Here is a 23,453-nt window from a genome sequence, read left to right on the forward strand (position 1 = left end):
TGTGCAGGTTTGGAGCTGAAGAGTCATGTCTGAAAGACCTGGCTGAGTGGTGTCTACTAGCAAGTACACGTGCACGGCATAGATTCCACCGTGTTGTCTGTGGACCTTCATTTAACAAAACTTCACTTTGAGCAGGTGCTCTGCATTCCCACTAAATAACATTTCATCAGTGCATAGCTACAGACTGTGCTGTGCCGTATGTCCTCAGATGACGAAGATCAGAATCAAACTGCTCTACCACCAGCAGGTCCCACTAAGGATATGTATCATGCAAGTGAGGGGTCTCTGTATTCACGATGGGTCTATGAAGTACAACATCTCTCAAGAACAATAGGTCACACAAAACAAACAATTGGCAAAGCAAATGCTTCAAAAATGATGATGGAGCATTACTTGAATGACAGACCCTGTTATCATTTTGTTTGATAGAAAAAGTGTCTTTCCTGATAGTCATCAAGATTGATGACGATGTGATGGAGATATCTTATTTGACAAGTATGCATACACAGTTTCAATAGTTGATTAATACTTAAATAAACAGCAGCAGCAGCAGTTATAAAAGCATATAAACAAGGTTACTATTGAGACCAGGATATAAAACCAGGATTATATATTATGAATGTTGCCCCTTTCTTGCAAACCTTTGTAAGGATTGTAGATCTCCCAGAACATCTTAATGAACAAGGAAGAAAAAAGTTTTCCATGAAAAAAGATCATTCAGAGTTTTAAAGTCGAGTTTCACCACAAGAAACGAAACTGGATGTGGGAGATGAGGAAGACAGCAGCCAAAGGGACACCTGGAGTCGTGTTTGCCTTTCTCTGGTTTGAGCACGCAGTTGGCCTTGTGCACTCAGGCGAGGAGGCCCTGGAGGAGGGGCGGGTCTGGGAGGGAGAGAGGACGTGAGTTCAGACTAGGGCGAGGAGAGTCTGAATTGCTTGTGTGACATCTGAGGAGGCGTGGAAAGGTGGGCAAGTGGACATGCAGTCTGACACTAAGAAAGGAAGCCTGGGCTCAGGAGAGGAATTTGAGAGTATCAAGTAGATGGTAATTAATACTATGGAAATGGAGGAGCCCCCAGGGAAGAGAAGAGAGAAGGAAGAGAAGAGAGCCTACGCCCTGAGACCAGACATGTAATAGAGAAGAGACGAGGCCAGCAGACGAGGCTGACAGGACTTCAGATTTGTTCAGACTATCCATACAAAGAAGTCCCGTATACCTTTCACCCGGAGTCCCCAAATGGTAACGTTATACATTTGCTTTATCGTTTTCTTCCTATAGATACCCATTATTTTTGGAACCATTTGAAAGTAAGTTGCAGGCCTGATGTCCCTTTATCCCTCAATATTTAATGTGTATTTTCTAAAAACAAGGACACTCTCTTACATATTCTCATCAGTACAATCGGCAAAATCAGGAGACTACACTGATAGGATACTATCAGACAATAAAATACAGACCTTACTCAGATTTCACCAATTGTCTTCATAACATTCTTTAGAGGGAGAGAGAATCCCTGAGCAAGCAGTGCGTTCAGGTGCCGTGTCTGTGTCGTCAGAGGACTGACACCACATGCTGCTCCTTACATGCTCTCTGGCTTATCATGAGAAATTCAGCCAGAGTTTTCTAAGGAATGAAGAAGCCCAGGCGCTCTGGGAGATCTGCAGAGCTGTGATTCACAGCAGGTCTGAGGCTGGTGGAAGAGCCGTAATGCCTGGAGAAGGCTCCTGCCTGCTTCCGGAGAGCCCTGCGGGGAGGACGAGCTGCAGGAACAGCACGACAGCCAGAGGGCGTCAACAGCCTGAAGCTGGGCGAGTCTCAGAGGGCGACCACGGGACGTGGGAAGATAGAAGGGGAAGTTCGTAGGCTTATTCGTTGAGGAGAGGAAATCCCAGGACCCAACAACTTGGGAAGGCAAGCTCTCCCCACTGGTGCCCCTCCAGCACGGGTTTCTGCCAGAGCCACAGTCAGGACGGTGGGGAAGCAAGCAAAATCACCACCCTTTCCAGAGTTCCTCCCGCCCCACCAAATACACTGCTCTACCATGCAGCTAAATGCAGTTCTTTTTGAGACAACTGGGGAAATTTGAATATGGACTGGGAATTAGTACCAAGGAAGTATTGTCAGTTTTCTTATATGTGGTAAAGGCATAAGGAAAGGTCCTCTTTAAAAAAAAAGAGATGCGTGCTGAAGTATGCAGAGGAGAAAAGACATGGTGTGTGGGATTTGTTTTAAAATGCTGGCCCGGTGGCACAGTGGTTAAGTGCGTGCGCTCCACTGCTGGCGGCCCGGGTTCAGATCCTGGGCACGCACCGATGCACCGTTTGTCAGGCCATGCTGTGGTGGCGTCCCATATAAAAGTGGAGGAAGATGGGCACGGATGTTAGCCTAGGGCCAGTCTTCCTCCGCAAAAAAAAAAGAAAAAGAAAAAGAGGATCGGCATGGATGTTAGCTCAGGGCTGATCTTCCTTACACACATAAGAAAATGCTTAAGGAAAATAATAGATGCAACAAAAACAGAAAATTTTGATAATTTAAAATCTGAGGAGTTTACTATTCTCTGTACTTTTGTGTAGTTTGAAGATTTTCATATAAAAATAAAAAAGAAATATAGGTCACATTCCCCAGGGTTTGGGTGAAGGACACTATGAGCGGCACGACATGGTGTCATCCTCGGCTGCAACAACCAGGCGTCATCCCTGGACTCTCTGACCTCAGGCAGGGCTCCCCGACCCTCACAAGTGGAGGAACAGCCTTAGTCCAAGGGTCTCAGGCCTGGGGCTGACGATAGTTAGTTCCTAAAGGTCTTATCACTGTTTCTGCCAGGAAGCCTTTTGAAACGTCATGCAAACACAAGTCCGGTGGCTCTTCAGGTGGGTACACGATTCTTTCAGTCCCCTTGGCCCCCTGCTGTACCCCACAGCCATCTTTAATGGCTTTCAGCTTTCACTTGCTATTTAAATCTTAATTCAAATGTCAGTCCAGCAAAGCACAGTGAGCAGGCCCAGGATAAGCTCAAACCATCTGCATTAGTATTTTCCTCCATCATTTTGACAGTTGCAAGCTGGCAATATTACAATTCAGACAGCACTTTACATTTGAAAGGAAAATGATGGTTTTTCAGAATGCAGCTGGTGTGCAAGTGAATAGGATGAAGTTTCTATGAAGCTTTTTCTTCATTTTATGATACGAAAATAATAAAATGTAGATTCAGCATTGATTCTTACTTAAAAAGAATAACCAAAAGGCACAGAATTTTGAGGACAAAAGCAAACAAAGAATTCTGTTCCACAGTAATAATTTTGATAAAAAGCAAAAGCAGCAAAACAATTATTTATAAATGATTTCTTCTCTGTTGGAGAAGTTAACATTATTGCTGTGTAAACCACTTGGAAATGAGCTCTTTTGGTGCCTAGTTAAGATATATTCTTTACAGCACATTTTCAGTTTACCAGTTAGGCAGGGAAAACTACACTTCACTTTCCTGGAGGGAACTTAGCTGAAGTACAGCCCACAGGTGAGACAGAACCTCACAAATCCCTCTGTAAGTTTAGGAGCAAACGAAACAGATGTCTCGTGTGAGAAACAGAGGCAAGCCAAAACGAGCAGAGAAGCAGTGTTTTTCTTCATGCCAGTTCTGCACATTATGACAGGACACTTGCTTCTGAGAAATACATCACACACGCTACCTCCCTGGAACTAAGATGTTTCAATGCTTATGTGTATCAGTTTCTTTCTCAGGCACCCAGTGGCAGTGGTGTGCTGATAAATGTTTAACAGCCAGCTCTCCAGGAGCAAAAACTTGATACGTAGTGTTTGCCCATCTCTGTGGGGTAGATATTCCCCCCAGGGCTGATTTCAAGTTACCAATGTGATGTCACTGAACGGTAGAGCTGGGAAGAGATGCACAGTAGCACACCATTATATAGCATTTCCACCGTAAAAATACAATAGATGTCGATAACCTCAAGAGCATAGAAAATAGTAAAACAACTAGGAAGTGATGAGTTTGGGGTATTTATTACCTATATTTTTAATATACTTTAATTTTAGATTTATATAATTTTTAATGATGGCTATGTTTAACAACCAGCTCACAAAAGTTCTGAAAAGTTAACAATCCGCCATCATGGGCTGGTACAAGCCAGCTCCGGCACACCACGGGTGCTCTGGGGAGCTCCAGGTGGGACTGAACCAACCAGCCAGCTGCCTAGTCCTGTCTTTACAAAGACCTTTATTAGTTCTACAGAGTGATTCAGAGGCCCAGCTCTCCCCTTGTGGGAGATCAGCATTCCTTGTAAATAGATTCTGGGAGTCCCCCTCCGGACAGGCCCAGACAGCACGATTCTAGCTGCTTCATTGGCTTCCATCTGATCTGAGAGCTGTCATCCCCGCCAAGTCCAGATGGTACTGACAGGCTATCCGAGTTCCCTGCACAGCCCCCGGGCCTTCTGTACTCCCCTCACCCTCTGTTTGACAGATTTAATTCAAGTTCCTGGCACCTTCTCCTTCCATTTGATGTGAAGCCAGCAAACCTAATACAGGAAGAGCCAGAGAAACCAGGTGCTAAATCATCCAAGGTCAGGCTGCTCATCAGCTTTCCAGCCTCCCAGTTGTCTGGGGCAGCCTTTCCTCCAGGATTTTTCTAAGCCAAATACACCCCCTATATCTTATACTATAGTATCATAGAATCTCAAGGACAGATGGGACCTTCTAATCATTAAGCCTAAACCACAGCATGCTTGAGCAGCTGCCACCCCTCACCCCCCAGCATCTCTTTCCAGCTGTAAAGCCACTGTCTGCCAGCTTTTATCCCTTGGCACTGAGCCACGACCCCGGGAAGGAGCTGTGATTGCTGACAGTGAAGGAAGCAAGAGGAAAGGAACCTGCTGAAAGCCAGACATGTGGTTAAGTGCTGCATATTCAAGATTGTGTTTATTTATCACATTACAGGGGATGAAATGAAGGTTTAGCAAGATTAAGTGACTTTCCCGAGGTCACACAAGCTGTAAGTCATCGAGTCAGGATTTGAACCACGGCGAACTCAACCTGGCTCCATTTACATTAGTCCATGGTGCTTTCCATTGAGCGTGACGATCCTGACAGCTAGCGCTGAATATGGTGGGTGTGATGCCTGGCTAGTGTGGTGGGAATGAAAAGTGTATCATCCTAAGAGATGGTGCTCGAGTTCCTTTTTTTTTTTTTTTTAAATTTTATTTATTTTTCCCCCAAAGCTCCAGTAGATAGTTGTATGTCATAGTTGCACATCCTTCTAGTTGCTGTATGTGGGACGCAGCCTCAGCATGGCTGGAGAAGCGGTGCGTCGGTGCGCGCCCGGGATCCGAACCCAGGCCGCCAGTAGCAGAGTGCGCGCACTTAACCGCTAAGCCACGGGGCCAGCCCTCGAGTTCCTCTTGAGGAGGGAGCCATCTTTGTTTAGAAAAATGCCTTTAATAAGCCACCTGTGGTAGAAGGTGGAATTTTGAAGGTAAGGGTGTTGGAATCAAATTAAGAAAGGGAATGGCGAGCCAGCCCTGATGGCCTAGTGGTTGAGGTTCAGCGCTCTCACTGCTTTGGCAGCCCAGGTTCGTTTCCCAGTCATGGAACCTGTCTGTCAGTAGCCATGCTGTGATGGCAGCTCACAGAGAACTAGGACTTACAACTAGGATATACAACCATGCACTGGGGCTTTGGGGAGAAAAAAAAAGACTGGCAACAGAGGTTAGCTCACAGTAACTCTCTGCCTGCAAAAAAAAGGGAATGGCTATACCACTAGTTCTCTACTAGAGAACAGAAATGGATTTGGTTTGTCCCAGGAAGGGAGACAGGTAGCACATGCAGCGGAAGGTGAGTGGTGAGTGGATGCCTCTGTAGTGCATCCAAACAGTTTATGAACAGGGGGTGCCGTGTCTGCACTGCTGCAGTGTCTTCTCTATCTTCCCACATCACTGAAACGTGTAGGCACGCATGAACATGCACACACACACACAGACCCACGTGAATCGTGGTTTGTGTGGAACTGGGGAGGGAACTGGGCCTGTCTCCGCTGATGCAGTGCAGGGATGGGACACACTGTTGCTTAGAAAGAGTTTGCAGAAGTCTGGAGTCAGCAGTGACTGCCAAAATATAAGTCCCTTAGAAATCACAGAGATCCAAAGATCCAGTTATCAGACTTCCCTGGATCTAAAGGGGCGGCGGGTCCTCAGCTGACATCTGGGCCACAACAGGAAGGAATCTGCACCTAGTGGCTGGCTGCAAGGGGGATGCACTGTGGAACTGCATGTGGGAGGGGACTTTTGCCTTTGTAGCTGACTGCAACTGAAACAGGTGTATCAGTCAGGATCCCCACTCAGGTGTGCCATCAAGCCCTTGGCCTCTGCGGAGGCCCACAAAGGCCTCCACAAATCCAAGACATTCCACAGTGAGGGAACATCAGCCAAACTGGGGCCAACGGAGCCTTCTGTCATCTTGGCAGGTGCCTTCTCCCATATCCCATCACTGATGGTATGAGGTGGGGCTAAATGGTCTAAAGAAGGCCCAGGCCATGAGCGAGCTTGCACCACGGAAGTCTCACATTTGCCTTTGGAGCTCTCACCTAAAAGCCATCCAAGAGCTGAATCCAACACCAACACCCTGTTGATCCAGAGCAGAGGCTCAGCAGAAGGGAAACGGGCAGAGGGCGGGTCCAGGATGGCAGCCAGTGCAGGATGCCGCGGAAGAACAGAGCCAGCTCTGACGGTATGCTAAACTGGATGGAGAATCAGACTGCCTGGGTCCCAGCCCTGCTGCTGACTAGCTAAGTGACCTTGGCCTCTGGGATTCAGATGCCCCAGCTATAAAACAGAGGCGTGAACTGGTCTCCAAAGTGCTGTGATTCCTGTGGCCTCAGCTTTGGCTCTGAAGGTGGTTCTCAGTGTTGCCTCGCAGCCTCAGTGAACATGAAATGGCAGGGCGAGCCTACCACACAGGTCGGGACGCCAGCACAGGGCCCAGGACATGGCCACATGCTGGCACGGGAACCACACCTGGACAAGAAAATTGAGAGGCTTCAAGGAACATTTCGTACTTAGCTGTGTGAATTTTAGAAGGAGGGCTGCAGAGTCTAGCCATAGACTTGGAATGGAAGCATAATACAGGTTTAAGAAAGGATTAAAACAATATATTCCTGAGATAGGTGTAAAAACATTTGAAAGCCACGATCCCATCTTGAGTCACAGAACCCATCAAAAACAGCACCAGGTTTTCTATTAGGCCACAGCACCAGATCTAAGAACATTACCTTCAAGGGCAGTGACCAAGATGGCTGTTGTCAGGGCTCTTCCCAAAACATCTGCATAGACTGACAGCAAACAGAAGCCTCATTTCCAGGTGCAAAGGCATGTGTTAAGCTGAAATGCCCTGTTTTACTGACTTGGGGTTCACTTTCCGACATGGTTCCTTAAACCCACCTCAGAGATCTGTGGCCCTAGGCTTGCCCTCACGTAGTATTCTGGTCCATTAACTTCCGGGAGGGTCAGCTGTTACTTGGGTGATCCTGGAACCCCTAGCTACTGCTTGAATCTCCTCCTGATTTATGTTCAGAGTGTTCTCAAGATCAGCATTCATTAGGACTTAAAGAAGGGGTGTCTCTTTCACTTCCGCCGAGGTGGATGGGAATCCATGCCATCTCATTATCTTTATACAGAATAGTTTCAAAGACCCCTACCTCTAATCAATACATATTCATGATTTTTCCATTAAAATAACTCACAGCAGAGCCATTTCTTCCTCCTTCCCACTAGAATTCCAGATGACCCCAGTTTCTTATTTCTTCAACTAAAATGTTGCAAAACTATCCCAGACCTTTCTCCTTCCCTTTCCTCCTCACCCTATCCCCAACTGTCATGGAATCCCCTCTTAGCTGGAAGCAGTGAGCCTGCAATTATGATACTAATAGCTTGTCATCCACTTACAAATCCACATTCTGGCAACCCCTTACCCATCAGCAGACAGACAGCGTGAAAACATTTTTCCCAAGTGCAGAATCATATATATTCTGAGTGACTGAACTATTGGCATTCAAGTTTTGACCAGTTTCAAGATGCTACTACCAGATAACGGAAGACCATATAGAGACACTGCAATTTATGTTACATAAGGAAGACTGTTAATTGCTATATGAGAGTCAAGAGTTTCAGATTATATATGATACATCCAGAAAGCTGTTTGAATACACTAAGAGCCTTACTCCTTTCAGGTCATGAGTCCTCTGAGAAGCTGCATCCTTTTCAGGGTCCCTACCACTGTTACTATACTAATGTCAAGACTTCACGGCCTCTGTCTTAACTTCCTCAGAGAAGGGGTGATGAGCAACTGTTATAAAACCAGGTATGGGAATTGTTCTTCCACCACCTCCCACATAATACAGTCTCATTAATTAACTCACTTCAACCTCAGAGCAGCCCCAAGAGGTAAAGAGAATAGGCATCTCCCTTATCTGAAGAATGGAGAAATGGAGGCCGAGTCTGCCTGATTGTACAAGTTCAATCAGCTGTTGAAGGGGAAAGCCAGGACCAGGATCTGGCTCTGTTGCTTCAAGCAGGCCTTGTGGGCAGCTGTGCCAGTGTGGCAGAGTCCCCTGGCTGAGGCTCACAGGGTCCACAGCCAGTATGGGAAATCCTGGAGAGGGGCTACAACGCAGCAGGGATCCAGCTTTCTCTGCTTCTAGACAGGGCTCAGTTCCAAGTGATGATGCCAATGACCACAGATGTCACTAGCGGCTGGAAAATGGGCCCCTTTTGACAAATTTGGAAGCACTCTAGCTGCTCTGCTCAGGATGGGGCCCACTGGCAGACAGAGTGGGCAGAATGGGCTTACACGAAACAGTGGGGATGAGTAAATGCAGCTTCCAGAAGGTCATCACTTGATTCAGATGTTTACATAAAGCATCTAGCCAATTCTAGCAAGAACAGACCCAGAACATCCTCCTTCTAAACCCACCCTGAGTGGTAAAGACAAGGTACATGTCTTAACCTGTATAAAGGTGAAGTATTATCTTTTTCAACTGTACAAGATACATTACTAGAGTTACAGTTTAGTGGCATGCACCCTATGTTGGACTGCATTTAAACTACATCTGTACAGTGTGACATCTCCATGACATGGTGCGGAACATTTTCCAACTGTACAACTGTTACTTGGTGAGATCTGATCTTAGCCACAATATTTTAAAAGCCATTTTGTGAAAAAATGTAATAGTCTGACTTTATACACATTTTACATTTACAGCAGAATAAGTGCAGGAATTTATACACCCAAATGGGTGTTGTTGCCTTCCAAGTAGTCACCTTGGGAAGATGTATGTTTAGTCCAGTGAAGCTGACCTTAGAGCATTTCCAGAACCTTCCTTGGAAACTGTCCACTTGTAAGCTTCCTTAATCTTGGTCTTTGTCCTTTAAGGGTAGATGTATTTTTTGAGGAACGATTTTTTTAACAGCCAAAGAGCATCAGAAGATAAGTCCAATAAATATGATGCGTGACAGAGCTTCAGACTACCTCAGGGAAGGGGCGGTGTCAAAAACAGGGTCTGACTATAAGGTTGTGAGGCCTCTTTCCTTGCATGGCTTCAAAGATGGCTCCAAAGAGGGATTCTGTGTGTTGCTGGCACATGCAACATCATAGCTCAAGAGCATGGTATCCCAAGGAAATAACTCCGATTATGGTAACTCTTGAGTGCATATGTTTCAGTGTATTTGGTTAAAAAGGTAGCCTTGCTCATTTCAGTCATACTTCATGTAAGCAGAAATGGAACACTCCATCTCCATGATTTCTCCCAAGGGAAGGATCATTATCTACTGCTTGAAGAGTTAAAATGAAAAGCACTTGGTGGCATGTCTACATTATCCAACTTCCTCCCACATGTGCAATGAGTATTCCTGATACCTGAGTCTCCCAGGTTTGGAAAAGTGGGTAAGAACAGGTCTCTGGAACCTGGATAAGATTAGAATGTCAAGGGGGTTGGAGTGTGTTTCCAATGGCTCTACCTACCTAACAGGCCCACAACACCATCTCATACACGAAAAGCTCCTAGAGCTAAGCAGTCCACAAAGTTTCAGCAGAGGAGGAGGAAATGATTATCTCCCAGTAGCTTTCCATGACAAAAACCCACTGGCTTCTGGATGACATCTGAACAGAGTCCATTGAAAAGAAAGTCCATGGTGTTCAATTCTAGTGCACACGTAAGAAAGAAAGTGTGTGGCCACCAGCTCACTGAAGAGCATTTCCAGCTGAGGCCAAAGGCAGCAAAGGTGCACAAAGCTGCTGGGGCTGGCTTGAGTCAGAGCAGGGTCTGCAGATTCAGAGTGGCAAAGCAGTCTGGAGAGAGCCCCAGGTACCGAGCAGGACATGGGCCGACCAGTGAAGTCAAAGAACGTTTGATCTTACTTGCTACAAAGTGCTTCATTGAAAGTGCTAATGAGAAAGCTCCCTAAAACACCATATCCTGAGTGTCAGAGAAATATGGTCAAGATGGCGATTGATGGGAGCAGAGATTGATCCTCTCATGAGTATTCTCTAAGCATCGCACATACACACAACGAAGAGCACATACCTACAGTCACATTCCACCTCTTCTGCACACGTTCCCATCCAGGGGTTGCTTTTGAATGTAGTATTTCCAGGAGCCGTTCTGAGCGAGTGGGCTCTACCACTAGAAGCCAGAAGCAGCAGCACAGAGTCAGTGCCTGAAAGTCAGCCATAACATCCAAGTGCTCGCAGCAGACATCGGTCCCGAATCGATCAGTCGGGATGTTGTTCTTGGTGGGTGTTTTTACATTAGTCATCATAAAAACCACAAAGCTAGGCCATTTGCTTAAATCATCCTTAGAAAGAATGCTGAGTGCCCAGATGGGATTTCTAGTTTCTGTGCAAATGAAATCACATTAGTCCCGATTTTATTCATTCAAAACTACTAAGGAAGCAGCGGGACTTGGTTTAAATGCTGCCAAAAGGTAGGAATTCACTTAAGTTTTAATTCCGAAGCAATCCTGTTGTTAATGTTGTAGCCAGGTTCAGGCAGCATGGGGGGCGGGGCCCCCGTTGTGCTTGCTGAGGAATCTCGGATGTCTCCCAGTTCGGGCTCACTCTCACTAGAGGTAGACCCACTGTTGATGGTGTAGACGCTCTCTGCAACTCCCTGAGCTGAAGCACAGCCATCTGGCTCTTTCTTCTCCCTGGGACTGGACAGTCCTGGGAGGACAGCCAGCTTCCCAGTCTGCCTATTTGGCAGCAAGGACATGGTGTAGTCCGCGATGATCCCACCTACATCTAAGTTGCACGCCTGGTCGAAGGCTAGGAAACCGACGTTGGCGTTTGCCTCACACACCACAAAAGAGCCATCGTCCATGATGAGGAGATCAATGCCACAGAAGTCCATGCCCAGGATGTTGGACACCTGAATAGCCAACTGCTTGCCTTGTTCTGTCAGCGGGCACATCACCCCCACGCCACCTGTGGGGAGAGCACAGGGATACAAGAGTGACATCCAACACTGACTAACCAGTCAGATAATCCTCCAAGGAGGAGACGGGCATGCTGAGGAGGGCAGCAAGACGGGCATTTTCATTACTCACAAAAGGTCTGGATGGAAATCAGGACACCCTTTGGGGAAAAAATATGGTCATTTCTTATCTAGAGTCTTAAACACGCTTCTATCCTCTGACACAGTCATCCCACCACAAAGGAAATAGTATTATGTAATGGAAAAAAGGCTTTATGTAGAAAGATGTTGATGGTAGAGTTATTTAAAACCCTGGAAAATCATATTGCCTGGTACATAGTAGACACTCAATAAATATTTGTTGATGAATAAATGAAAAATTATAGTCTAAATATCTCACAATAGAGGAAAACAGCGTATTTTACAACCATTAATAATAATGCTTTTAGGGGCTGGCCCCGTGGCGTAGCAGTTAAGTGCGCGTGCTCCACTGCTGGCGGCCCAGGTTTGGATCCTGGGCACGCACGGATGCACTGCTTGTCAGGCCATGCTGTGGCAGCGTCCCATATAAAGCGGAGGAAGATGGGCACAGATGTTAGCCCAGGGCCAGTCTTCCTCAGCAAAAAGAGGAGGATTGGCATGGATGTTAGCTCAGGGCTGATATTCCTCACACACACACACACACACACACACACACACACACTAATAATGCTCTTAGAGAGTTGGTGATCCCACAGGAAAATACTTAGAAGGATTAAGGACTGTAGAGTATGACCATAACTATGCAAAAAGATCTTGCCAGAAAAAGAGACCAGAAAGAACCATACCAAAATGTGAACATTGGTTGTCACTAGATGGTGGAATTAATGATAAATATCTTTTTTCATTTGATTTTGCTGCATTTTCCAGATTTTCTACACTCAGAATGAATTCCTTTTTTTTTTAAAGCTTTTTTTTTTTTTTTTAATTTTATTTATTTTTTCCCCCAAAGCCCTAAGTAGATAGTTGTATGTCATAGTTGCACATCCTTCTAGTTGCTGTATGTGGGACGCGGCCTCAGCATGGCTGGAGAAGCAGCGCGTCGGTGCGAGCCCGGGATCCGAACCCGGGCCGCCAGCAGCAGAGCGTGCGCACTTAACTGCTAAGCCACAGGACCAGCCCAGAATGAATTCCTTTTATAATTAGAAAAAACAAAATTAACATATTATTTTTTTAAGAAGAGAGATGGAGAGGCTTGTGAGCTGAAATCCTCCACCAGAGACAGTCTGACTGCCCTAACTTGGTAAAGAGCTACGCCCTCAGACGTAATGGTCTCCCTTTGTCTCCTGGAGAGACAACGGCTGGTGTTCTCAGGTCCAGTAACTAATGTCTTTACCGTTAACACGGTCCCCTCCCCACTGATTATACTGTAGAAGGAAAAGGCTATGAAACAGTGTTAAAACAGCTCACCAAGAAAAGTAACATGGATAAACTACAAAGCCGTGTGGTTCCTTGTTCGAGAATGGTGACTAAAAACGATGGGATAACACATAAGGTTCAATACTGTGGCACCACACATGATCATCATGAAAACTGAATGAGAGAATATGTTAGGTACTTAGTACAGTGTCAACCTGACCCGAGCCTTTGCCTCTAGCACAGCATCTTACAATGATCTGTTCATGTGTCTTCTCCTTTACTGGACCATAAGCTGCCCGAGGGCAAGGACTCCCTCACTGATTGCTACACTCTCCACCTCTACCACAGAGCCCGCTCACGGGAACCACTCAACCGCGACCACTGAAGCAAGGACCAAATCGGTGTCTCAGCCTCTTTATTAGTCACTAGACTTGGTACACTCATCTGGCGAGTTAGGAAATAATAACCGTAGGTTTTTTTTTTCATGTTCCCAACATACAAATTCATTTAATGAGATTGATGATAGCTTTCTGTGATGGGGTCAAGAATATACATCCCTCCTGGAACATTCCATTCACAACAGAAAACAAGCTTTATCAATAGGTCAATGGGATGGGGTTTTATGCATCTGACCCAAACATAAATGGCAGCTTTCTAATAACATCACACATGTAAGAAAAACACAGCTTTCAATTACAACACAAAAGCAGAATATGCTTATGCCTCCTGCCACTGCCCTTGTTATTTCTCGCCTGATCTGTCGCAACAGCTTCCAAACTCATCTCCTGGCCTCCTATCTTATGCCTTCAATCCGTCCTCCACCCAGATGTCAGTGTCACTCCAACACTGATCCTCATTTCACTCCCTGTTTAAACCTGACCACTAGGTCCTAACACCTACAGGACAGGGTTCAAACCTCAGGGTCCTGCCACTCCTGCCTGACGTCTGTCACAGTACTTATACCCGTCTGTCCCCCTCCTGGACTGCTGGCTGCTTGTTTCTAATTCTTACCTGTGATCCTGGTGCCTAGCAGAGGGTCTGACAAGATAGGAGGGGTCGATACACATTTACTGAAGGGGTCCCAACAGCCTAATGAAAAATCCTGGTGGCCTCCCTTGACCCACAAACTGACTCTGAGCTTTTGTACCTTACCGAGAGAGCAGTTGCTCTGCATCCGTCCATCTGTGGAGCAGCGAAGCATAGAGCCTATCACCTGGCCCCCTACCACCACCACCCGGATATCTTTTCCGTGTGACTCCTTCACATACTTCTGGAACAGGTAGGGCACATCATGGCGGATCAGATGGCAGATGTCTGAGAGGTGATGTTTATCTCTTGCAAGAAAAACAGCTTTTCCTTTAAGAAGAAAGACAAAGAGCAAAAGAAGTAGTTAGAGAAGCCTCTGAACCCTGTCCCGCACAGTCAACAATTCTTTCCAAACTCGTCTCACTTTGGCCCCTTCTATTTCTCTGACTAGACTCTTGCTTCTTATCAAACGGCCACTGAACCTTATTCTCTCCTGATTTTCCTCAGGTCCCTCTCCCTCCATCACTACTCTTTTTTCAAAATGAAATAATAATGATTCCAGAAATAGAGAGAAGGGGTCAAAATAAAATTCTAAGGATCTAGTCAATTCAGTTCCAAAAACAGTCAGCAATTCCTATCACCCCGAGGATGCTGATTAGGCAGGGTCTATGTCTAACTCATTTTTTCAATCCCCCAAACCTCACACTGGGCTCAGTGCACAAAGCAGTTGTCAATCAATGTTTACAGAACATAATTAATGGAATACTTTAGAGGAATTCCAAGTCTACCTGGACAGAGATCCAAAAAAGATAATTATAACACAGCATGATATGGCACTAAGAGAGGTCTATGCAAAACACTCTGGGGGTCCAGGGAGGGGGCCACTGACAGGCGTCCCTCCTCCTTTTACACATAAGAAACTTATTCTTTGGCTATACCTGTTAATTCTAAAAGGAATGGTCTATACTTCTTTTTTTTTTTTTTACTTAATTTTTTTAATTTATCTTTTCTATTGCAGTAACATTGGTTTACAACATTATATAAATTTCAAGTGTACATCATTATATTTCGATTTCTGTGTAGAGGCTCCTGATAGGTTTGCTCTGCAAATCTGACCTGAGCTTACCCAGTCTGAGCATTCTTGTTAGCAAATATGAAACAAAGAGATGGTTTTCCTAAGATCTGTATCACTACCTGAAAAGGATTAAAGAGTGATGGGCATCAGCCCCTAGTGGCATATAAGACTAAAAACTAACCTGCAAAACATGTCTCAATCACTGGACACTTGGCACAGGAGATCCGGCATCTGGCAACAGATGGCTGGGATTTGGTTATAGGCACTGGGGGTTCCCTGAACATCAGGCAGGATCTTCAACAGAGAAGGGGGCTAGGAATAGGGACTTGGTTCCTTGGTTCCTGGCACAGAAGTTCTAATATGGGGCTTAATCTGTGGTTAATAAAGGAGCTACAGTTTCAAGGCAAGGAGGGACAAAAAGAGGAGGAAGAACACTAAGATTAGTTAATCATCTACTATGTGCTGAACACTATTGTTTTTATTTCACTTATTTCATTATTTCATACTTCATACGAGCCCTGTGAGCCACTAGGACAAAGACAGTTATTTCTGTTTTATAGATGACGAAAATAAGGGTCTACAAGATTAGTAACTTTCTCAGAGGCACCGCCTGTACCAGTCCACTGCCTTCTTTGGATTTATTTCCATATACTAGAGTCTAACTTAACTGCTGGAACTTTGTTTATTCCCTAAGATACTATGTGTTACACCAGCAATGAACAATCCGAAAATGAAATTAAGAACACAATTTCATTTACAATAGCATCAAAAGGAATAAAAAAAATTCAGGAATAAATTTAACCAAAGAAGTACAAGACTTATACACTGAAAACTAAAAAACATTTTTGTTTTAAGAAATTAAATATCTAAATAAATGGAAAGACATCCTACATTCAGGGATTGGAAGACAGTATTGTTAAGAAGGCAATACTCCTCAGGTTGATCTACAGATTCAATGCAATCCCTACTAATATTCTAACTTCCTTTTTTACAGAAGTTGACAAGTTGATCCTAAAATTCACATGGAAATGCAAGGGACCCAAGTAGCCAACACAATCTTGAAGAAGAAAGACAAAGTTCAAGGACTCACACTTCCCAATTTCAAAACTAACTACAAAGTTAGAGTAATCAAGACAGTGTGGCATGGCATAAGGACAGACACACAGATCAGTGGAATAGAATGGAAAGCCTAGAAATAAACCCTCACACATATGGTCAATTGATTTTTGACAAGAGTTCCAAGAACATTCAACGGGGAAAGAACAATCTCTTCAACAGACGATACTGGGAAAACTAGATATCCACATGCAAAATAATGAAGTTGGACTCCTACATCCCACCATATAAAAAAATTAACTCAAAATGGATCAAAGACCCAAATGTAAGGGCTAAAACTCTAAAACTCTTAGAAGGATACACAGGTGTACAACTGGGTGACCTTGGATTAGGCAAGCACAAAATGACATCAAAAGCACAAGTAACCAAAAGAAAAAATAGATAAATCGGACTTCATCAAAATAAAAAGCTTTTTTGCATCAAAGGACACTACCTGGGCCGGCCCCGTGGCTTAGCAGTTAAGTGCGCACGCTCCGCTACTGGCGGCCCGGGTTCAGATCCCAGGCGCGCACCGACACACCGCTTGTCCGGCCATGATGAGGCCGCGTCCCACATACAGCAACTAGAAGGATGTGCAACTATGACATACAGCTATCTACTGGAGAGAAAAAGGGAAAAAAAAAAAAAAAAAAAAACACACCACCAAGAAAGTGAAAAGACAACCTACAGGGTGGGAAAAATTATATATTCAAATTATATATCTGATAAGGGTGTAATAGCCAAAATATTTAAAGAACTCTTAAAAACTCAACAAGAAGACAAATAATCCAACTGAAAAATGGGCAAAGGATCTGAATAGACATTTCTCCAAAGAAGATACACAGATGGCCGATAATCACATGAGAAGACGTTCAACATCATTAGTCATCAGGGAAATGCAAATCAAAACCACAAAACCATAATAAGATGCCACATTATACCCACTAGGATGACTATAATAAAAACAAATAAATAGTAAATAAATAAATAAGTGAACGAATACTAAATAAAACAAGGGTTGAGGAGGTTGGGGAGAAATCGGAACCCTCATACATTGCTGGTGGGAATGTAAAATAGCATAACCGTTATGGAAAACAGTGTGGCAGTTCCTCTGAATTACTATATGACCTCGCAATTCCACTCTTAGGTATATACCCAAGATAACTGAAAACATATGTTCACACAAAAGCTTGTACACGAATGTTCATAGCAGCATTATTCATAATAGCAAAAAGTAGAAACAACCCAGATGTCCATCAACTGATGAATGGATAAACAAAATGTGGTATATCCATACAGTAGAATATTACTGAAGCATAAAAAGGGATAAAGTACTGATAGATGCTATAACATGGATGACCCTTAAAAAGACTATGCTAACTGAAAGAAGTCAGACACAAAAGGCCACATATTATATGATTCCATTGATAAGAAATATCCAGAATAGGCAAATCCACAGAAACAGAGGGTAGGTTAGTGGTGCCAGGGTCCAGGGAAGGGGCAACTGGGACTGACTCTTTATAGTAAACGGTTTCTTTTTGGGGTGATGGAAATGTTCTGAAATTAGATGATGATTGTACACAATAGTGAATACTATTCTAAAATCCACTGAATTGTACACTTTAAAATGGTACATTTTTGAATTATATCTCAAATTTTAAAATGTTTTTAAAAAGTGTATATTCTATTGAATTTCCATTTATCGTCTGTCTTACCTTATACAATGTGAGCTCCTTGACGGCAGCAATTTTTGTTTTGTTCCTTTCTGTATCCCCAGAGCCTAGAAGGGTGCCTGGCCCTCTGTAGGCACTCAGTAAATATCAGGTGAATTTTATGTCATGCATGTTTTCCCACGATAAAAACACTGGCTGAGAGACACTGGCCTTTCGCACTTTCACATATCTGAAGAGTATGAGAGCCCCCCTTGCCACCCAAACTCCTTTCTCCCACTCCTCCACAGGCCCTCCACTCTCACTGGCTGCTCTGCTCACACCTGCTCTGTAAGTTTGCTCACTCACTTCCTCCGATGCGAACTCCACACTCCAACTCAAGTCTCCTTTCCTTCCAATGAGCCTCCCCTGCCCCATGGCAGGGCTGGCCTCCCCCTCCTTTAGGGTCACTCAGATGCCTGCCACAGTAGCCACCACCCTGCCACGCACTGTCTCTACTAGCTACGCACCGGAGCTCTGTGATCGCATCCAGTCCATTTCTATGCACAGTCCCTGCGTCAGAGGACGTGCTCACTGCATGTCTGTTTAGGGTGCCTCCTCTCACTCCAGATGCCAAGTACGCCATCTGGGCGTCATCATGAGGTACCTGCTCACATACTGCTGCAGGGTCCTCTTCAACAGTTACTGAGTCCTACTACGCACTGAGCACGTGGTAGCTCTCCCAGACAGATGCGCAGGACCTGGTTCCCACCCCGAGCAGCTCACAGTCAAGAAGGGGAAAAGGCACATAAGCCTGTAACTGTCACCAGGTGTAGAACTACGCTGGAGGCACTGACAAGGTGCTACAGAAACCCAAAGCAAAAAGGAATCAATTTTGTCTGGAAGAGAGGGAGGGAGGCCAGGGATATGGAGAGAAAAAGAAGCGACACCTGGAGTGGCCTTAAAGGGCGAGCAGAAGCTCAGCAGAGGGCAGAGGAGCACGGCCTTCCCAGCAAAGGGACGAGAGCAGAGGCTGAGGGAGGAGAACACACGGCCTCGCTCTGAAAGAGCGGGAGTCGGGAAGGGACACGGAGGGCCCACGTGGCCAGGGCAGGCTGCCAAGGGAGGGCAGGGCTGCTCGTCTAGGCCTTCACTGCCACAAGGAGGACTACGGACTTGGTCTAACAGGCCACAGGCTCTTAGGAGGGTTTTTCAGCAAGGGGGTGACAAGAATAGCCCTATGTTTCAGAGAAACTACTCCCAGAGGAGAACGGCGGACGCACTGGCGGCGCTCGGGACCCAGGGCCGTCAGGAGGCGGCCGCCACAGCCCAGGGACAGCACGAGAAGGGTCTCACGGAAGCAAAGATGGCGGGGCCAGGGAGGAGGGGACTGAGGGCGGGGCTGCACCGCAAGCTTCCCAGGGGCTCCATGTCCCCCAGCGGCGCTCCCGCCGGGCCTGTGCCGGGTGGTGTCCAGCAGGGCCACAGCCCCCGCGCAGGCCGGGCAGCACTGACCCTGGTGTCCTCGCGTGCTCTTCACCACAACCGGGTAGCCCAGCGGCTCAGCTTCATCAATCATTTTGGAAAAGTCTTCATGCCCACCTGCCAAGAAAAGACGAAAGTCAGTGAAAGTGAGGCTGACGGTCAGGGAGCAGTCAGCGCTGCCCCTCCATGGAGCTTCACTCAGGGCCTCATGTCTTTCTAATCAAAGCAATTTGAACCCATTCAACCCGACAGACCTGCGCTGTGCATCTGTAACACAAAGGGTGGGAGCGGAGAGACAAGGACACCAGCATTTATCAAGTACCTCTCTGCGGCCAAGGCTGCACACACTCCAGTTCACGTAATCCTCAAAGCAGTCCCACAGGCCAGATAGGTTATGTTTTCTTTTATAATGGCTGGAGTAGGCAGAATTCTAAGATGGTCCCCAAGATTCCTACCTACTGGTGTAAATGCCCCGTATAATCCCCTCTCTTGAGTGTGGGAGGGACCATTGAATGTGATGGAATATCATTCCTGTGATTAGGCTAATAATCAGTTGCCTTTGAGTTAATCAAAAAGGAGATAATTCTTGGTGGGCCTGACCTAATCAGTTGAACCCTTGAAAAGAAGGTGAAACGTCAGAGAGACTCTCCTGCTGGCCCCGAAGGAGCAAACTGCCATGTTGTAGAGAAGGCCATGTGGCAGAGATAGTGGGCAGCCTCTAGGAGTTGAGAATGACCCTCAGTTGATAGCCAGCAAGAAAGTGGGGACCTCAGTCCTACAGCTGCAAGGAACTGAATGCCAACAAGCACTGAGCTTGGAAGAGCCCAGACCTCAGATGAGATCACAGCCCGGCTGTCCCACCCAGCATCGTGAGACCGGAGCAGAGAACCCAGCCATGCTGTGGCTGAACTTCTGACCTACAGAAAATGGGAGATAATAAATGCTGCTATTTACAGCCACTAAGTTTTTAGTCATTTGTTGTACAGCAATAGAAAACCTACACCCAAGACACCAAGCCTGGGGACTTGTCTCACCCAAAGTCAAGGCATGACTCAGAAGCCTAAATTGGCTTCACTACACTCCTTTAAGCTTTAATTTCAAAATTATGAATAATGCGTATTAAAATCTTTCTAAATTGTTTTACAAACTTCCTTGATTTCCTATACATTTGCATCTTTGGGGACCGTTATCCTGCCTACCACAGGTGGTACTGCAGTTCGTCAGTTTTTGCAAAGCAAAATACTCTGGAATACTGATAAGACCTGTCTTGTTCACAAAAGTGTTAATAATGATTTAAAAAAAAATGAAGCGGTAGATAATCAGGGGCATCTTCCTCAAGAGGCTGTTTTATAAGAGAACTCCCAACTTCCTGACATCAGTGATCAACTGAACTCCTCTCTAGCCGTCCTTTTCTCCTTCCCTTATAATACAGGGAAAGAGGGGTCCTTCTTCTCTAAAGCCGTCCCACACCTATGCTTAGGATCCACCCCAGTCACCTCGTCAGGGGTCTTGCGCCACTCAGTGTCCCCTCTCTGCTGTATCTTCAACCTCCCAGGTCCTAATTCCATCAGCACTTTAAACGTGCTCAGTTCTCTCCCATCTTAAACCAACAAAACCCCTGTTCCTTGACCCTGCATCACCCTTAACTACAACTTCGTGTCCCTACAATCAAGCTACTCGAAAGGGTTTCCATTTTCTCACATGCCATTCATTTCCTCGCCCCTGACAATTCGGCTTCTCTCCCCATCACTAAACTTAAGCTGTATTCACTCAACTCCCCACTGCTAAATCCAGCACGCATGTCAGTGCTCACGGTGGCTGTCGTCTCCGAATCAAACAACACTTCTAATGACACCGTCCCCTTAGAAGGCTCTTCCACTGGCTTCTGTGATCTCTCTTCTCTCTCTTCTCACCTCTCCAGTTGCTCCTACTTAGTCTCTTGCATAGGTTTCTCTTCCCTTACCCATTCCCTAAAGGATTCGCTTTTGAACCCTCGTTTACTAAATTTCATTTTTTTATTGTGATAAAATATACATAACATAAAATTTACCATTTTAACCCTTTTAGGTATACAGTTCAGACTTCTCTTCCTTCTACATATTCTCCCTGAGTAATCTTATCCGTTCTTGTGACTTCACTTAATATAATGAAGGTTCCCAAATCTACTTCCCTAGTCTACACCTCTCTCAAGAGCTCCAGATCCATTTATCTGCCCCTACTGAGTGTTTTTACTCGCATATACTACAGACACTTCAAACAGAACGTGTCCCAAACTGAAACCATCTCTCCCCAACCATCCCCTGCCCTCTCTACCCACCAATCTGTTTCTCCTCTCCCATGTTTCTAGTCTCATGAATGTTTGCTTTCACGTTTGGTTGCCCAAACCAGAAGCCAGAGTCACTCTTGATTCCTCTCCATACTCCTCATATCTAATCAATCATGTCCTATTATTTCTATCTCCTTCATAGTTCCTGAATCTGTTCACTAATCCTCATTCTAACTATGGCCACCTAGTTTAGACCATCATTGCTCACTTGGATTGTTTAAAAAGCCTACCACTACATATCTTGTCTCTATTTTGCCCCTGTCCGATTCCTTCTCAATACTGTAGCCAAAGTGATATTCTCAATTCTGATCAGGGTGCCTCCTTGCTTAAAGACTTCCAATAACCTCCTGTTAGTCTCAGGATGATCCCTAATCTCCTTCCTATGCTGTATATGGCTCCTTCTTGTCTTTCTAGCCTTATATCCCAGCTCTATCTCCCTTACATTCTACAAACTACTCGCAATCTACACCAATCGTGGGGCCAGCCCCGTGGCGCAGTGGTTAAGTGCGCACGCTCTGCTGCTGGCGGCCCGGGCTCGGATCCCAGGCACGCACTAATGCACCGCTTGTCAGGCCATGCTGTGGTGGAGTCCCACATAAAGTAGAGGAAGATGAGCACGGATGTTAGCTCAGGGCCAATCTTCCTCAGCAAAAAGAGGAGGACTGGCATGGATGTTAGCTCAGGGCTAATCTTCCTCACAAAAAAAAAAAAAATTCTACACCAATCAGTCATGTTCTCTCTTACCCCTGGGTCTTTCTACATTCTGCTATAGACGACTCTGCTTGGACAACTCCCCTGCATCCCTCGCTTTACCTGGATAACTTCAGCTTAGTTTAGATGTTCTCTCTCTCAGGAAGCCTCCTCAATTATCTTCCAAACTGCATGAGGAGCTCTCCTATGTATTCCTGTACCACCTTGCACTAACTCTTATGATGGCACTTACCAGAGTGCACTGAAATTGCTTGTATACTTGCTGTCCTCTGCCTCTGGTGAACTGGGAATGCTTGAGGAGGGACTCTCCATTTACTGCTACAGCCCACTGCCTAGTATGGTGGTTGGCACATAGTGTGCACCAGACACATATTTAATGACTGAATTACAGAAAGAAAGAAGCAAAGGCATTCCAGACAGAGGGAATGACCACGATAAAGACTCAAGATGTTGAATCACCTAAAATAAACAGACTCACTCACATTGAAAACCAACAAAAGATACCACAGGGCTTCTGGGGAGAGAAAACACAGAGATGCAGGTGGTTTGGAAAGATAAGTTCCAACCCTATTTCCAGGAGACTCACCATAGGAGAAAGTGTCTGGCATGGGGACCCCATGTCCAGCCAGCTCTTGGAATGTCCAGAATTTATTGATGCAGTTTAAAATGCTCTGTGGGCGGTTGACCAAGCGGCAGCCTAACTTCTCCAGGTGCCGCAAGACCGTGATGTCGCTGTCTGACTGCACTGAGGGCGTGGGCACCCGGACGAGCACCACGTCGGGGAAGGTGGTAAGTGCCTTCTGGTTCAGCTGCAGGCCTGCAATTGAAGGACAAAAGTGAGCTCTGTGCTTGCTGTAGTCTGGTCCCACCAGAAGAGCTGGCCTTGAAAATGGTACTTGGATCTCCTGTTGTAACGAGAAAGCTACAGTCAACCCTATACTCCAAACCAATGGGCAGAGTGCGAATACGAGGAAACGCACAAGAATGAACGGAAAAAAACAAAGGCAGCGTATCAAGAATACTCCCAATTAGAAGAATCCACAGGAGATCATGGAGTCCAGCACCTTCCCTCCAGATAGCACTAGTATCACTCAAAGTGTAGTGGCTTAGGAGACCGGAGATGTAATGAAAAGGGAGCAGTGTTGCTCACTTAAGGAATCCTTACTACTCTTTTATGACCTAACCTTAAAAAGTCTATCTGGAATATTATGTAA

General features: G+C 45.6%; 1 protein-coding gene across 1 annotated transcript in view; it reads right to left on the reverse strand.

The window, feature by feature from the left end:
• Positions 1-2,037: 2,037 nt before the first annotated feature.
• RIMKLA (ribosomal modification protein rimK like family member A) overlaps positions 2,038-23,453 on the reverse strand; it is a 36,303-nt gene continuing 14,887 nt past the window's right edge. Inside the window, exons 2-5 of the mRNA XM_004443129.2 lie at positions 22,826-23,056; positions 19,233-19,319; positions 14,025-14,228; positions 2,038-11,485 (exon numbers count right to left, since the gene is read on the reverse strand). Coding sequence (XP_004443186.1) covers positions 10,995-11,485; positions 14,025-14,228; positions 19,233-19,319; positions 22,826-23,056 — 1,013 coding nt within the window. The 3' untranslated portion in view covers positions 2,038-10,994. The remainder of the gene's footprint in view (positions 11,486-14,024; positions 14,229-19,232; positions 19,320-22,825; positions 23,057-23,453) is intronic.

This window comes from Ceratotherium simum, chromosome 22 (assembly GCF_057802395.1).
Source record: "Ceratotherium simum simum isolate JZ-2026a chromosome 22, ASM5780239v1, whole genome shotgun sequence".
Classification (NCBI taxonomy): domain Eukaryota; kingdom Metazoa; phylum Chordata; class Mammalia; order Perissodactyla; family Rhinocerotidae; genus Ceratotherium; species Ceratotherium simum.